Source organism: Colletotrichum truncatum, assembly GCF_014235925.2.
Source record: "Colletotrichum truncatum strain CMES1059 chromosome Unknown Contig_0003, whole genome shotgun sequence".
NCBI classification, from domain to species: Eukaryota; Fungi; Ascomycota; class Sordariomycetes; order Glomerellales; family Glomerellaceae; genus Colletotrichum; species Colletotrichum truncatum.
The window spans coordinates 3,325,992-3,342,849 of NW_027222400.1; the positions used below are offsets into that span (position 1 = coordinate 3,325,992).

General features: G+C 54.1%; 5 protein-coding genes across 5 annotated transcripts; 3 read left to right on the forward strand and 2 right to left on the reverse strand.

Moving 5' to 3' along the window:
• Nucleotides 1–82: 82 nt before the first annotated feature.
• CTRU02_205829 (uncharacterized protein) lies at nucleotides 83–1,156 on the reverse strand (the record flags this gene model as incomplete). Its single annotated transcript, XM_036722899.1, has 2 exons — nucleotides 83–1,031; nucleotides 1,101–1,156. The coding sequence occupies 2 exons, from the start codon at nucleotides 1,154–1,156 to the stop codon at nucleotides 83–85; spliced, it is 1,005 nt and encodes a 334-aa protein (XP_036585197.1).
• A 3,937-nt stretch (nucleotides 1,157–5,093) lies between these two features.
• CTRU02_205830 (5-methyltetrahydropteroyltriglutamate-homocysteine methyltransferase) lies at nucleotides 5,094–7,579 on the forward strand (the record flags this gene model as incomplete). Its single annotated transcript, XM_036722900.1, has 3 exons — nucleotides 5,094–5,324; nucleotides 5,403–5,504; nucleotides 5,600–7,579. The coding sequence occupies 3 exons, from the start codon at nucleotides 5,094–5,096 to the stop codon at nucleotides 7,577–7,579; spliced, it is 2,313 nt and encodes a 770-aa protein (XP_036585198.1).
• Nucleotides 7,580–8,892: 1,313 nt separating this feature from the next.
• CTRU02_205831 (NADH:flavin oxidoreductase/NADH oxidase) lies at nucleotides 8,893–10,256 on the forward strand (the record flags this gene model as incomplete). Its single annotated transcript, XM_036722901.1, has 2 exons — nucleotides 8,893–9,579; nucleotides 9,636–10,256. The coding sequence occupies 2 exons, from the start codon at nucleotides 8,893–8,895 to the stop codon at nucleotides 10,254–10,256; spliced, it is 1,308 nt and encodes a 435-aa protein (XP_036585199.1).
• A 603-nt stretch (nucleotides 10,257–10,859) lies between these two features.
• Nucleotides 10,860–12,684, reverse strand: CTRU02_205832 (trichothecene c-15 hydroxylase; the record flags this gene model as incomplete). Its single annotated transcript, XM_070204624.1, has 5 exons — nucleotides 10,860–11,019; nucleotides 11,104–11,270; nucleotides 11,352–11,666; nucleotides 11,738–12,517; nucleotides 12,610–12,684. 5 exons carry the CDS (start codon nucleotides 12,682–12,684, stop codon nucleotides 10,860–10,862), a joined length of 1,497 nt encoding a protein of 498 aa, XP_070061728.1.
• Nucleotides 12,685–15,366: 2,682 nt separating this feature from the next.
• Nucleotides 15,367–16,503, forward strand: CTRU02_205833 (proline utilization protein; the record flags this gene model as incomplete). The annotated part of the gene is made up of 1 exon (XM_036722903.1): nucleotides 15,367–16,503. One exon carries the CDS (start codon nucleotides 15,367–15,369, stop codon nucleotides 16,501–16,503), a length of 1,137 nt encoding a protein of 378 aa, XP_036585201.1.
• Nucleotides 16,504–16,858: the final 355 nt, after the last annotated feature.

The following is a 16,858-nucleotide window of genomic DNA, read 5'->3' on the forward strand; positions in this document are numbered from 1 at the left end:
TATTTTTTTTTTCTTCAGTGTCGATTGTTGACCTCGCCGGTTGGACGTCCACCTGGGAAAAGGTCCACTGCGTATCACACTTCTAACACGCCTGCGCTGTATGAGCCATCGCCTTTTGGCGCAGGTGTTGTGATACGTCCCGACGAGAAGTGATGCGAGACGGCTGCGGCGCCACCTCCATGACCAACGGCACCAGGAGGAAGTTATCCAGCTCCCTGCTGGCGGTGGTATGGGGGCACCTGCGCTCGCCGACGGCGGCCCGGTGGCTGTGGAACGAGCACTGTCGGAAGCCAAACTGTCGCTCCTCGTTACGGAGCTTGTTGGCCGGGATGCGGAGTTGAGGGTTCTTGATGCGCGTGTCGAGCTTGCTTGACTTCATCTTGCGGAGGTGCGACGTGTAGTCGGTGGTGAAGTCCGGAAAACGCTCAAACATTTCCTGGAACCTCTCGAGCCCGCCGTCATCCTTTACGATCGATGTCGAACCGCCCGCGACCGACCACGCCACCATCGCCACCGTCCACCGCCGAAGTCTCATCGCTGCCTGTGCGTCACACTGCCCGTAAACGTAATCGACGAACGAAGGGTTGACGTCCCAGTCGCAGCGGAGGTATATGTCTTGAATGCCATCGATGGCCAAGTCCTGCAGGTGATGCAGGTCGAGACGAGCAGCAAAGATGTGGAGGCGGACCAGAGCCCAGTGCAGACGCTGGCACGGCACGCCAGGGGCGTCACTGACGAGTGTGATCATCTCGTCGAGGTGGCGGCGGAAGCCGTCACGCTGGTGCAGCCAGACGACGAAGAGCTCGAACATGGAGGCGGATTCGTTCGGGAGGCGGATGGTTGAGTTTTGTTGGGGCAGCCATACTGGCACGGGCTTGCCGGACGTCTTGACGATGCCGGCCGGCGTAGCATCTAGCTGCTCCTCGAAGAAAGGGGCAACATTGCTGAGCATCTTCTTGTTGACGCGGAACTCCTTCATCTTCTCGCCTCTGCCAACAAATACCCGAGCTACGTTGTCATTTTCGTCTGATCTGTAGAGGGATGAGATCAGCTATCTTGTTAAGGCTGTTTGTGTTAAAGGGGGGGGTAAGATGACTTACACATTTCCAAGGGAAGGGTTTTGGAAGATAGCCTTTGGTCTCGCCATTGGGGCCATTGTGATAAAGTGGTCCAGCACCAGATATTCGAGCCAGCTCTGTATGAGAAGAGGAAAAGAGAAAATAGGAATAAAGATACTAAGCCAAGGAAATCCGAGTAACACCACACACAAATAAAAGGCCGTAACAGTTCGTACGTTGTAATGACTCTCCCAGAGAGCTTGAGAATAGAAAAGAGGAGAGACCACACGAACTCTCAGACCCAGAACCGAGGAACCTCCCCCCATTATGAGTTGCTTCGAATGCCCCCAATGCAACTCAACCGGGGCGGAGAGGAGGTATCAAGCATGGGAGCGGCTTGGGAACAGCATGGGCGGAGCTCGCGGCGGGCATGGGAGAGCGGCATGGCTTACACGAGCTTGCCTAACGCCCCCTAACACGAAACCCCCTTTGCCGTCTGCCAAGCGCAGTGTACGAATAAGCTTATACGCGATAATCGACGTTAAGTCGGTTTCAGAAATGAGGGCAAAGCTGTGGCTGGCTTGGTGCTGACCTGGGGCTTGTAACGGTGATTACTGGGTCCGTTCCTGGATGCTGAACTTAAGAGAGGGCTGATATGGGACAGCGGTTCACGTAAAAGACGAGATGCAGTCGCTTGGGAAGGGCAGGGGTCGCGGTTTCAAACGTCATTGTCAAACACACTGAGTGCAGTGGTGTGGGAGTCGTGCCGCGCGAAGTGTACCCTCGACCAGGCTGGACTGCTTCAGGTGGCAGGGTTGCGCGCTGTGGTTTTGCGCGCGCAGACGGCTGTAGCGGAGCTTGGGGCAGCTTAGATGTGGCTGATATAGGACCGGGATGCAGTGCTTGGGTGCGTTTCTTGACGTTCCCGTCGGGCCCTGTCAACCATCGTCTCGTCTGTGCAGACGATCTCTTACCAGACTGGACGTGGAGTTGCATCCAGACATTTTTTGTGAGGTCGTGAGAGTGGTAGCGCCCCATGTGGTTGTTGTCAATCCGCACACAGACGATTTGCAAAAACAGTATCACGATTCCTATTTTCGGATGAGAGGTTTCTTTTTTAATCCAAACTTTGTTCGAAGAAAAAAAACTTTTGCTGGAGCTAGCACCTCAGACGAAGAGACAGGGCAGCCAGGTGACTTGAATCATCGTTGCTCCGTACCTTGTCAGTGGTGGCCGCTAAACAAGCTAGGAAAAAATGTCGTTAAAGGATCGTGTTAGCGTCAACAACCCCTGGCTATATCGACAACCCAATCTCTCCGTCAAGTCCGCTTGCACTTGCGAGGGCATGGTGGCTAGCATCGCCTCAACCGAGGGCTTAACTTTTTGGTTCAGGAGTTGAAGAGTCATTCTAAAGGGGACATGTTAATGCGCAACGACTGCATGATATGATCTCAGCAAGCATATAGTTCTTTCCATGCCGCATTTGTCGCTCTTGCGGCCGTCCCAAGTTGCTTGGATCGCCGGGGCGGTGCAACGCTCACAAGATGATCGTTCGCGGATCATCGTTCGCGGGATTTTCGTGCAATGGACGAGCTCAAAGACCGGATGCTAAGAGCCAGGTACCTATATCGCTACCATGGGACGTTTGGTTTCAGTCGTGGAGTTGGTGTCGCTGAGAAATCAGAGGCCTGTATTCGCTTACAGAATTTTGAAACCAAGCTTGGAAGCGCGGAGTTGAGAGACATGGTCGCCCACGATGCATTTCCTATATGTCGCAGTCTTCCAGAAGCTAATAGGGGGCCAAAAAAAACCAAACTGGAGCACAGGGCAATTGTCGGCCCGGGAGAGGGGGGCAGAATTCGAGGCGGTGCCCATTGACAAGCCCGGTCCAGGGGGACCTGCAATATCGGCGCCAGCTTGCTCCGATGTAGGTGTATGGAGATGTGGAGTTGAGGGGGTTAAGAACGAAACCCTCCGACACCCCCGACAACCGCCCCCCCGACCCGTATCAAGAGGAAGAACCGGGAGCAAGCAAGGATGTGATCTGTTTTGCGCGGATTTTTTTCCCTTTTGTTCTTCTACTTCTTCTCTCGCTCCAGACGACATCCGCAGGCGGTTGTCGGACACTGTGCCCCATCGCCAACCGTCAAGGGCTCTGGGTCAATGCTGGAGCAAATCTGGGTCTCTGGCCGATCACGCCATTGCGGATTGCCCCAGAAACGAAAACTGTCAAGACCATGCTCACGCCGTGGTCGAGATTGTGTCCATCATGTTTTGACAGAAGAGGGGCATTGATGATCTTCAAAAGGTTCGCCGTTGACGTCGGGAGCTTCCTTGACGATCGATTAGTAGATGAAAGAGTGGTCGAGACTAACATAGATCATCATAAAAAAAATCTTTCTATCTCTTTCTGTACAACCGAGACACCGTTGAGCGGTGACAGGTGGCGGATCGGCCTTCATTGGATACCGTTGGCGGAAAAGGAAGGCAGGGCGAGAGCTAGACCAGCTTCGAGATGGCGGTAGGCGTCAACACATTGCCCAAGTTGGACGGTGAAGGCATTGTCCAATTGAGAGAACTGAGAACAAAACAAAGGGCGCGTGCAGGTAAGACATTGACTTGCGGTAAAGTGGCGGCGAGGAATTCAACGTGCATCATTCTTCTCAACCGACGAGACAATGTGTCAGGTCGCCATACATACGAAGAAGTATGTGATTGAATGACTGATGCCACCACGAGAGAGAAGGGGGGGGCAAATCCCATAGTCTCCAGAATGGGTGATGGGTCACTCTGAGCTTCAGCTTAGGTAGGTCATAGTAAACTGAAGCTACTTGGAGGAAGACCAATGAGAAAAGGAGAAGTTTCCTAGTTGCCGCTTTGCTTGTCGAGCTCATCCACCAGAGTTAGAGATGCCTAAGCTTAGTGGGGCCTTTCTTTTTCTTCCTGAGGCAGGTAAATTTTTCATCCAGCGAGAAGGCAAAATCTGGTTCCCACCGCTATACACACCGCCCTTCCATATCGAGGCAGGTCCCTTGCGTTCCTGCCGCCCTGTGACCGATTGAGCCAATGACAGCTTGACTGCCCCTCCTTGCTCATCTTCATTTTTTTCCTTGTCCTTCCGTCTTCCATTGTCTGGCCTGCATTGTCGGAACGAACCTTAGCTGGTCTGACCTTGCTCTAGCGTCTTATGCAACGTCTGACTCTACCTCGTTTACCGTATGCTACGAGTTTAAGAAACCATCCTCAGGCAGTGGCGCGTAAACTATAGGAGTGCACAGGACGCAGGTGAGGGAAACAAAAGTCACAGAGAGGGGACCTTAAGCTCCCGGCGCTTGAGCCAGGTACGGAGGGGCACTAACAGAAGACAATGGGTGGCTTACGGTAAACACGCTGGGGCTCGATAGTGCTTCGTACCCCGCCATCAGTTTGCCCAAGCCAACAGTGGGGACCTCAAGCAGAGTTCCCCCCAATTGAGTCCCCCGCCAGGCGCCACGCTGCATTCTCACGTCGTGTCAGAGGCCGATTTCCCAAGGGCAATCTGCGACAACCCCTCCTTCCCTTCCAAAACTACCCCACCTCAACGCTACTGGAAGGAATTCTCACCTCATTTTTTCGGCTGCACACGTAGTATCAAGGGCAGGAAGGCAAGGGGAAAAAAATAACGAAAACTTCCGGGCCACGGTTGGCGTAAGTATCCGTAATAAAAAAGTGTCCATAACTTGGGAAGCCGACTTCGCTCTCCAATCGATGAGCCAGGACCCAGCCCAGCCTCTCACCCCTCGCACGCAATTGCCCAATTCACCGACTTGGGGGCCGCTAGAGTTTTTTTCACACGTCGACCTGAGGACTACTTCATCTGACCCCTCCTCCTCTTCTCATCCTTTTTCCTTTTCCCTCTTCTTCTTCTTCCCTTAACCGCCTGACTCCCCAAATCCTCTTCTCCTTACCTTGCTTTTTTGTCGGCGGGGTAACTCTTCATATTCCACCATTTTATCACACTTGAATCTTTTGCGTACTACAGCAACAGCATTCAAGATGGTTCAGTCCTCGGTTCTTGGTTTCCCCCGTATGGGTGTGAACCGTGACCTCAAGAAGGCCAACGAGGCTTACTGGGGTGGCAAGCTCTCTCGCGATGAGCTCCTCGCCGAGGGTAAGAGACTTCGTCTTGCTCACTGGCAGATCCAGAAGGATGCCGGTGTCGACATCATCCCCAGCAACGACTTTGCTTTCTACGACCAGGTCCTTGACCACATCCAGCTCTTCAACGTATGTGACTCATCATGAGCATCCGAAATCATCACGAAAAGAAGCAAAGAGCAAAAGGAATACTAACATTCCCATTAGGCCATTCCCCCTCGCTACGCCGAGACCAAGCTTGAGCCCATTGACGAGTACTTCGCCATGGGCCGTGGTCACCAGAAGGACGGCATTGACGTCCCCTCTCTGGTAAGCCCCGCCCCCACCCCCGCTCAAAGCTCGAGCACGAGCGATAAACACAAATACCATAACGTAAAACAAATACTGACGGATCCATCAAATAGGAAATGGTCAAGTGGTTTGACTCCAACTACCACTATGTTAAGCCTACCTTCCAGGATGGCCAGACCTTCAAGCTTGCTTCCAACCCCAAGCCCGTTGTTGAGTTCAACGAGGCCAAGCAGGCTGGCATTGCCACCCGTCCCGTCCTTCTGGGTCCCGTCTCTTTCCTCCACCTCGGCAAGCCCGACCGTGGCCAGTCCGTTGACCCCATCTCTCTGCTCGACAAGCTCCTCCCCGTCTACGTCGAGCTTCTGAAGCAGCTCAAGGCCGCTGGTGCCGAGACTGTCCAGATTGACGAGCCCATCCTCGTCTTCGACCTCCCCCAGAAGTCCAAGGACGCCTTCAAGCCCGCTTACGAGGCTCTCTCTGCCGCTGGCCTCCCCAACCTGGTTCTGGCCACCTACTTCGGTGACATCGTCCACAACTTCGATGTCCTCCCCGCCATTAACAACCTCTACGGTCTCCACGTCGACCTTGTCCGCAACCCTGAGCAGCTCGGCCCCGTCCTTGAGAAGCTCGGCCCCAAGCAGGTTCTCTCTGCCGGTGTCGTTGACGGCCGTAACATCTGGAAGACCAACTTCCAGCGTGCCATTGACACCGTCAAGCAGGCCATTGCCAAGATTGGCGAGGACCGTGTCATCGTTGCCACCTCTTCTTCCCTCCTCCACACCCCTCACACTCTTACCTCCGAGAAGAAGCTTCCCGAGGAGGTCTACGCCTGGTTCTCTTTCGCCTCTGAGAAGGCTGTTGAGGTTGCCATCATTGCCAAGGCCATCACCGATGCCGCTTCCGTCCAGGCCCAGCTTGACGCCAACGCCAAGGACATCAAGTCCCGCGCTACCTCTGCCCGCACCAACGACCCCAACGTCAAGAAGCGCCAGTCTGAGGTCACCGCTGAGATGCACAACCGCAAGTCTGCTTTCCCTGAGCGTATTGCCGCTCAGCGCAAGCACCTGAACCTCCCCCTCTTCCCTACCACCACCATCGGCTCCTTCCCCCAGACCAAGGAGATCCGTATCCAGCGCAACAAGTTCACCAAGGGTGAAATCACCGCTGAGCAGTACGAGAAGTTCATTGAGAAGGAGATTGACGACGTCATCGCCATCCAGAACGAGCTCGACCTGGACGTTCTCGTCCACGGTGAGCCTGAGCGTAACGACATGGTCCAGTACTTCGGTGAGCGCATGGACGGTTACGTCTTCACCACCCACGCCTGGGTTCAGTCTTACGGTTCTCGCTGCGTCCGTCCCCCCATCGTTGTCGGTGACATCTCTCGCCGCAACAACGAGCCCATGACCGTCAAGGAGTCCAAGTACGCTGCTGCCAACTCCAAGCGCGTCATGAAGGGCATGCTTACTGGTCCCATCACCTGCTTGCGCTGGTCTTTCCCCCGTGACGACGTTCACCAGTCCGTCCAGGCCCAGCAGCTCGCCCTCGCCCTCCGTGACGAGGTCGTTGACCTTGAGGCCGCTGGCATCTTCGTCATCCAGGTCGATGAGCCTGCCCTCCGTGAGGGTCTCCCTCTCCGCTCCGGCAAGGAGCGTGAGGCCTACCTCACCTGGGCCGTCGACTCCTTCAAGCTGTCCACCGCTGGTGTCCAGGACTCTACCCAGATCCACTCTCACTTCTGCTACTCCGAGTTCCAGGACTTCTTCCACGCCATCGCCGCTCTTGACGCCGATGTCCTGTCCATTGAGAACAGCAAGTCTGACGCCAAGCTTCTCCGTGTCTTTGAGGAGAAGGCCTACCCCCGTCACATCGGCCCTGGTGTCTACGACATCCACTCTCCTCGTGTTCCCTCCGAGGAGGAGATCAAGACCCGCATCGAGGAGATGCTTAACAACGGTCTTCGCCCTGAGCAGCTCTGGATCAACCCTGACTGCGGTCTGAAGACCCGCCAGTGGGCCGAGACCAAGGCCGCGCTGACCAACATGGTCAACGCTGCCAAGTTCTTCCGCAACAAGTACGCCGACAAGGCTTAAGCGGATGGTGTGGTGTATATGAGTGTGATTTAGGTGTTGGTGGGAAACGATGGTCTTTTCAACAGACATGACGTGGCAATACCCGCGGGGATAACCGGAAAAATTCAAGGGGAAAGGCTCAGACACATTCAACATAGGCGTTCTTTTTTCAACATATCTCCATGGCGTTTTGCAAGCGGGTTTGGGACTCGGGGAAAAGTCAGGCATTCAACAGATACCGCTTTCAGGGATGGGTCCCTAGATACAGACACGAAAGCCCCTTAACGGGCAGAGGTCTAATGTAGTTAGTATGTTCATGAATTCATGATCTTGATTTAATCATGTTCTTTTCCCCGGGCCGCTTTGTGACATGTCAGCCGTTGCATGTGTAATTATTCATCATCCGAGTTGAGACAACCTGAGTTGCTTGATTGGCGTAGTGAGACACCAATCAAAGTTGGCATGGGGGCTTAGTCGTTCGTTATTGGAGGGCGTAGTCATGATTTATGGTATGTGTCGGTAGGACACGGCAGCTAGGTAAAGCTTGGCCTTTAGAAGTTGGGAATGAAGAAGATTTGCATAGCAGCGCATAGCACCACGTGTGGAGAAGAAGAAGGCCAAGAGAATATGTTAACGTTAAACTGAGCTAATGGCTTAGTAGAAGACAATGAGGCCGGTTTCCCGTTTATTCTAGAAATTTTCTCTGACTTGGTTGGAAAGGCCAGCCGAAACGGCGCCACTGGAAATAACTCGGGATTACGTGCCAGAGGCCACTTTCAGAAGGCGCCAGACCGTTTCAAAGAAGGACTCTACCACTTTCCATTACTCAGCAACCAAGAGGCGGGATTGCTTCATGACGTTGTCGAAATAACGGAATCGCCTAGGGCGAAATTATAGGGCGCCCGTCAAGAGGGGGGTCAATGGGCAGGCTTTCATCGAGCTGATAAATCAACCATTTCAGACACCCCCACAATGCCGTTATCAGAACAAAGAGGAAACAGTACCAAGACTAACAAGCCTCTTTTCCGCCTCTAGTGACCTTTTTCCACAAGAGCCTTGCACCCAGAAAGTTGACAAATCACACGTTAGAGATTTCCTTGCGACTGGGGACCCTTTTTGCCGGGATTTAGATTCCACTACCCAACCTCACTCCGTTTTGAGACTATTCATAAACCCCTCGTTCGCCCCCAGGTCATCTTCAAGTCTATCACCACGACATTCATCAACTCGACTACCGGCATAACATACTCTGCCATTGTTCGCCAAGGGTGCCTCCCGACATAACCCTACACTCTACTTATTCTCTTTTTTTGATTTTCAACTGAACAGCAACCATGGTCAAGACCGCAAACAAGCCCGCGGCCGGCGTGCCGTTCTACACCCCCGCCCAGGAGCCCCCTGCCGGCACTCCTCTCGACGCCGCCACGGCCCCGACGCTCTTTCAGCCCCTCCAGATCCGCGACCTGCGCATCAACAACCGCATCTGGGTCTCGCCCATGTGCATGTACTCTGCCGACTATGGCCACATGACTGATTTCCACCTCGTGCACCTCGGCCAATTTGCTCTGAACGGCGCGGCCCTGACCATCGTTGAGGCTACCGCCGTCGAGCCCCGCGGCCGCATCTCTCCTGAGTGCCCGGGTCTGTGGCAGGACTCACAGATTGCGCCGCTGAAGCGCGTCGTCGACTTTATTCACTCGCAGAACCAGCTCGTCGGTATCCAGCTGGCGCACGCCGGCCGCAAGGCCAGCACGCTTGCGCCGTGGATTACCGAGAACCGCGGCAAGGACCTCGCGCACGAGGACGAGGGCGGCTGGCCTAACGATGTCGTCGCCCCCAGCGCTATTCCCTACACCGAGGGCTGGGCTACTCCCAAGGAGCTGACCGTCGAGGACATTCACGAGCTCACCAAGAAGTACGCCGAGAGCGCGAAGCGTGCTGTCGAGGCCGGTGTTGACGTCATTGAAGTCCACGGCGCTCACGGTTATCTCATTACCGAATTCCTCTCCCCCTTGACCAACGTGAGTTATTTTACTTTTCTTATGAGAACCGCATGAAATACTAATGTTTTGTACAGAAACGCACCGACCAGTACGGCGGCAGCTTCGAGAACCGCACCCGCTTCCTCTTTGAGACCATCAAGGCGGTCCGCGACGTTGTCCCCGCCAGCATGCCCGTCTTCCTCCGCATCTCCGCGACGGAGTGGATGGAGTACCAATCCGAGCCCTCTTGGACCGTCGAGGACACCATCCGCCTCGCCAAGCTCCTCCCCGAGGCCGGCATCGACCTGCTCGACGTCTCCTCCGCGGGCAACCACCCGCAGCAGAAGATTGAGATCTCGCCGTACTACCAAGTCAGCATCGCCGGCAAGATCCGCGCGGCGCTCGAGGCCGACGGCAAGAAGCTCCTGATCGGCGCCGTGGGCATGATCTCCAACGGCGAGATGGCTCGCAGCATCGTGCAGGCCCAGAAGGCGCAGCAGCAGGCCAACGGTCAGAACGGCGCGCAGCAGGCGGCCAACGGCGCCGCCACGGTGGAGATTGACGAGGAGCACGGCCAGGTCACGCAGGCCGACGCCGTTCTCGTCGCCAGGCAGTTCCTGAGGGAGCCCAACTTCGTCTACAAGATCGCCGACGAGATTGGCGTGCCCATCAAGTGGTCTAACCAGTACCACCGCGCGCCCAGGAGAAAGCATTGACTGCATGGTCGGAAGAAGGCGGCGGACGCGAAGCTTTGAGAGATTCCGGAGCCGACGAGGAGAGTCAACCTTACGACCTTTATGACTTTGCATACACGCACATACAAATTACATGACTAAACCAAAAATTACATAGAATAAAGTAGTAGAGGGAGATGATAGATCTCTAGAAAAGAATCAAGATATATATTAGAACCAACACTAGCTCAACTTTAATTATGCAAGGGTGATTTTAAAGTTCTGACCTCAGCAGAAAGCTTGACGGGACATCAAGCCGTTTGTCAATATCCAACAAGGTTAATAACAATGTAATTGATTTTCGTTATCTCGCCTTAAAAAAAAAAAAAAAGGAACTAATGCTGCTATGCAATGAAGGGGGGTGAGAATGAAAATACGTAAAAAAAAGTTTTATAAAGTGCGGTCCAATCTCGTGCCGGCTCAACATCAGTAATATGCTTTCCCCCCCCTTGAAACCCTTTATCCTATCCGAACGCAGACGGCAGATGCGGTAAGCCAATAAGGCGCCGTCGACTTGTTTAGTAATTACCCCCGAGTCTAAATAATTCCTCGGCAACTTCCAAGTGTTCTTGAGCACCGATCGTCTTAGATGTCTTTCCTCGGCGTGAGGTGGACCTTGAGGGCCGATTTGTTCCAGAGGATGTGGACGGGCTGTTCGAGCCAGTTCCTGCTTTCTTCCGCTAGGCGGAGGTCAAAGTTCCAGATTACTCTGGCGAGGATCATTCTCATCTCGGCGTATGCGAGGCTGTTGAGCTTCAAGTCAGTGATTCACTCGATGATGTGTTGTATGTATGTATACAAGACAGACGGGGGAAAGGGGAACACATACTTCATGCCGAGGCAGTTCCTGGGTCCGGTGTGGAAAGGCTTCATGGCTTCCAGCTGGTCGTCCTTGAACTCGGGATCGCCCATCCAGCGCTCCGGGTGGAACTCGAAGGGCTTGGTAAAGTTCTTTTCGTTGTGGTACATTGGCCATTGCCAGACGCCGAGCGTCGTCTGCGGGGGGAAGAATTAGCCGTCAGGCTCATAGAGAATAGTTGTCCTGGCAAGAGAAATAATAAATATGTATGTACTTACGTTACCGGGAATCCATTTCCCGCAAACCTCGGCTCCGCCAGGCGGCGTGATGCGCGGCAGCGCACTGGGGACGGGCGGGTACCGGCGCAGCGTCTCCTCGAGGACGGCCTGGAGATACCCGAGCTTGGCGGTGCTGAGGATGTCAATGTCGCTTTCGGAAGCAAAGGCGCCGCGGACCTCCGCAGTGAGCTTCTCGAGGGCCTCCGGGTTCGTGGTTAGGAGGTATGTCGCGCCGGAGAGGGCGGTGGCGGTGGTTTCGGAGCCGGCGACGATCAAAACGTTGGAGTTCTCGTAGAGCTCGTCTTTTGTCAATGACTATTTGGTTTTGTTAGTCTGACGTGGATGTGTGTAAAGACGGAGAAAATAAGAATGAGGGGGCCTCGTACCTCGTCTCCCTTCTTCTTGAGCATGGACTCAGCAAAGTCGGGCCGCGGCGTGCCCAGCTGAATCCGCCTTTCGACCCTCTCCCTCACGAGCTCCTTGTGCGCATCACGCTTCTCGGTCATGGACTTGGGTACGAACATCTTCAGCACCGGCTCGACCCATTTGAACCCCTTGAGCGCGAAGAGGATGTTGATAACCTTGATGCTGTCGAAGATGATCTTCACCCACGGGTGGTAGTCCGACTTGTCCAGACACCCGAAAGATTCTCCAAAGGCGAGATCACCGATGATGTCGAACGTGGTGTAATTGTACCAGGCCACGACGTCCACGGGGCCCTGGCTGGAGATGGTGTGAAGCCGCTCGATCAAGAGGTTGATGTACGAGGTGATGATGGGCTGCTGCTCCTGCATGCTCTTTGCCGAGAAGCCGTGGGACAGGATGCGCCGGTAGCGCGCATGGTTCTCCCTATCCGCTGAGATGATGTCCGAGTGCTTGATCTCGGTGAAGTCAGGGTGCTTGACGTTCTCTTCGTTCTTTCCCTTTCGGTGTCCCATGATATCCTTCCAGGCATCGGGGGACTGGAAGGACAGCTCTGAGGGCGAGACGCGAACGGTGTCGCCGTAGCGGGCGTGGAGCTCGAGGATGGTTTTGTGGGGTTCGCCGCGGAGGAGCATGAGTGCGTAGGGGATGCGAGAGACGGCCCATAGCTTTGGGCCGGGGTACTTGCGGAGGGGGTGGAGGGTTAGGTTGTAGATGGCGCTGAGGAAGAGGTAGAGGAATGACTGGGTGTGTTAGTTGTGTGTTGATACTTGTTAGGTATGCTGGAGATTGGTGGCAACACGTGTAAGTGAGAGAGGGGGGGAGGGTTATCTACCAAGGAGACGGCCACGATGGGCCAGAGAATAAACGGTGAGAGCCTTGGGCTCATATTTTGTAAATCTGCCACCATGGCTGAGACTGTTTAAGGGACTAAGACAGAAGACTGTGTAAATAAATAGAAAGTGTCGAACAAAGCACCGCGATTGATGAGAGACTACTAGGTCGACTGTATTGAGTGGCTTGAGATTGGAAACTTATAACAACCACGAACGGGTCGTAGCGGCATCTTTATATATCATTCCCCTCATTGGAGTTAACATATCTTTGAAACAAGAACCCAGGTAACGATGATGCCCTCGCACCGTTCAAGACCTTCTTCACGTCACATACAGCCTATAGCCCCCCCTCGTCGCCCGTGGGGTAAATGCTTGCCAGGGGTGGTCTGGTCTAGATTCCCTCCGAGCAGCAGCGGGATTCAGGGTATCTTCTCGCAAGGACGGAGAAATCAAGACGCCGTCGTGCATAAGAGTCCATACCCTCCCCCTCCCCCCATCGTAAAAGTCCGCCTGCAGGTCGAGCGGGAATCGTTCAAACGGCCCGCCACGCGTCATGGTTCCCGCAATAGAGGGATCGGCGGACCTATCACTATCTGGGCCAAGGTGAAAACCTTGTTGAATTCAATCGTTGACGTCCATAGATCTCGACAAGCGATGTGAGCTGTCGGTATTGTTGGTCAAGGGCAGGGGTTGGGACGGGTATGCGCAAGCCTTCCCGTGCGGATCTAAAAAAGCAGCATCCCTGGCTGTGCGTTTTTCCTACAATGGCATGTCGGCGCCGAGGAGCAAGACAGTTCGGTACGATTACAGTTTGACATGCGTGGATATAACCAGTGACACTGGCCAGAATTGGGGCCGTGGCCATGCAACAAAGCGTGGCACACTTAGCGGTTCGTTTTCGCATTATCAGAACCCGCTCTACACTCTTTTTTTCTCCTCTTCTCATTATAATTGCGCATATTTACTGTAGCACCGCAGCATCGACATGGCCACGGTGACGCCTGGTTGACTCAGGCAGAAAAGGGAGCGAAAAGTGTCCGACAATGTCCCGGCCCCCCCGAGAAACCTGCTGGGCCTGTCCCGCATATGCCCGCTCGCTTGGCCGATCCCCGCACTGCGTTGCGGACTTTGGGTGGAGTTGCAACTTTGCAGGCGGACGGAGTTCGGCACCAGTTTGCGTCAAATTGTATCCGAAGTACTAGCCTTTCCCCCGACCTTTCACGGAGTTTGTTGAGGTCTGCCTTTGTTTTGCTGTGCCACGTCCGCCGCGCCGCTCCGGTTTCTCAATGTGGTTTGTTTTCATCTCAACCATCCGGACGGACGCCGTGATGTAATGTGATGAACTTGGTCACTGGCAATTGGTCCGAACCGGTAGAGAACCTGAGGGTTCAATCGATGAGATGGGATTCGGCCGAAATCCTGGTGTGTCTCATTAAAAGATGCGACCTGAATGCTCAGTTGGGATGGGGCCTGAGTCATTCAGACCTTCTCTGGCACTGCCGACTCTGTCTTGGCAGGCCTGCTGATAATTTGCCATAGATTGATTGGAATTCATGAGCTGCTTCATTCGATGGGTTGCAGGCTTTTCATGTCAAGTGCTCATCCGATGTGTATAGTCGTGTTCATCGCCTCACTATCCCCGCCATCTCCGCCTATAGTTTTCCGCGGTCGGCGAGGAGGTCCTCCGCGGCCCGACAAACATGGAACTCAACACACAGAAATCCAAGGTACTGAGCAACGAAATCAATGACAACTTCTAAGCGAATGAAAATTTCGGAGGGTTAGCGCGATACACGATATTACTACTTCGAGACTGCCGAACTTGATGTGCGCATTGCTGGCCTTCACCAATGTAACAGGCTTCTGCTGTCTACATGCTATTGAAACCACGTCAAATCGGAATTCACAGAAAAAAAATTACATGACCAGCGCTTCTCGGCTGATACCTAGGTAAGCTCGCCGTGGCACATGTCGGTTATGTTTACCACTGGCATTGGTATTTATCAGACGGTGCAGTGAGTAGAACATGGTGTGAAATGTATGTCGTATCTGAAAGTTATGCAATACGACACCAAGATTGGATATAACAAGTAGTGGTAGGTTATTCTTCTAGCAAGCGGGATAATGCTCCACAGGGCAGACACCACTGACATCAAAAAAACGGCGGACCCACCATGCCGATGTACAACATCAACTTGGCAATAACAGGTTTAAACAGTTATGTGCAGGTTTAACCTTAACCGTCTTGACGTACTGTCCATGCCGACTGACCAATTCAGTAGTCGGTCCAGCTGCAATGTCTCATATGAATCATACCTAATCATCGATGAGCCAGAAAGCAAAGAAGCAGTCTTGGAAATGCCTTGTTTGTAATTGAACAAATGCCAAAAAAGGAAATCCGGGTTATATCTCCGATACAGCATGGCACATTCCGGTCTCTAGCTGCCGACATGCTTTGTGCAACGTAGGCGCGGTCACGCTCGAACCGGTAGGTTATGCCGAGGCCACCAAGGAGATCCGAGATCGGGCCGCGGGAGCAGGGGTCCGACCGGTTCCCCACATTAGACGCCTCTTCGGAGGGGCACCGGCTTACATCGGCCACCATTTACAACCTCAGACCATTTTCAAAGACGTTCGTTTTCGATATTTCAAAGCCGCCTGCACATTAGGGTTGCTGAATCTTGTAGACAGCATCTAAACCAAGCTTCACAGCACCCGTCGGTTTTCTCATCAACTTTATAGACAGATATCCCACCATGGCATTCACAGTGCTGTCCGACGAGGACGTCAAACAACTATTCCAGAACTTCGGCCCCGAAGATGTCTCGCACATGTCCGATGTTCTCACCGACGCGTTTCTGTCCTACTCCGTGGGCCAGGAAGCGCAATTTCAGCCCCACCGCGCCGCCGTCGTCCGCCCCGACGGCACGACGGGCCTCTTCATGCCCGCGACAATGGAGGGCGGCATGTCCGTCAAAATCGTCGGCCTCCCACCGCCGAAAAACAGCTCCAGCGGCCTCCGTTGCGTTCTCACCGTTTGCGACGGCACGGGAAAAGCCGTCGGCATCATCAACGCGGAGGAGCTCACGGCGTTTCGGACCTCGCTCGGTTCTGTCCTTCTGTACCGCTATCGCAAGCAGACGGAAAAGATTGTAGTGTTTGGTGCCGGCAAGCAGGCTTTGTGGCACCTGCGGCTCGCGCTGGTACTTCGCGGCAAGGACATCAAGAGCATCACCGTGGTGAACCGTTCCGAGGCCCGGGCTCGTCAGCTAATTGAAAGGCTTCAGAAGATGAGCGCTGCCAGCGGCGTGGGAGATTGCTCCGCAGTGGATTTCTCCATCATCGAAGCCGCGCCCGGTAGCACACCCGCCGACGGGAGTGGCCTGCGCTCTGCTGTCGAGGAGAGCGACGTCATCTTCTGCACCACGCCGTCTACCGAGCGTCTGTTCCCCGCGGAATGGTTGACTTCGGACCGCGCCCGGGCAAAGACGCGGTACATTGCCGCCATTGGGTCCTACAAGCTCAATATGAAGGAGATTGACCCCGATTTCCTTCGCGCAATGATCGATACGCCTCTGGGCTCATTTACTGCATCTCAGGGTGAGAACAAGGACGGCGTCATCTTCGTAGATAGCCGCGAGGCTTGCTTCCTGGAGGCAGGCGAGCTTGTGGAGGCTGAGGTCCCCGCGGAGAAGATCATCGAGGTTGGTGAGTTCACCGAGCGATTGAGGAAGGCCGGCGAGACTGAGGCGAATGCGCTGCGTGAATGGCTTGAGAACGGTCTTATCGTTTACAAGAGTGTTGGAATTGGCATCATGGACTTGTCGCTAGGAAAGGTCATTCTGGAGTTGGCGGGAAAGCACAAGGTGGGCACAACACTTGAGAAGTTCTAGATGTTCTGCGCAGTAGATTTGAGAGCACTCGCTTCATGGTAGTCAACTTAAAAAAGCAACTAAAAGGCCTGTTCCACATTCTGTAAGCTGGAAGGATGTACACAAGCCACACATACAGTCACAACACGGCTGCGACGACACGTGAGTTGCGTGAGGCTTCGGATGAATGTCAATTCCCGGCTAAAAGCTAAAAGATTGTGGGCTCATGTCTGACGTGCAACTTGCGCCGAGCATTGTATCCTAGCATAGGTTTTCATTTAAGTGCAAGCTGCGTCCGTCGACTCATTAGGGAATCAAGCCTGAAGCGGTGACGATTTCCGGGATGTGGGCCCGGCTCCGGCTCGACCGTACCGAC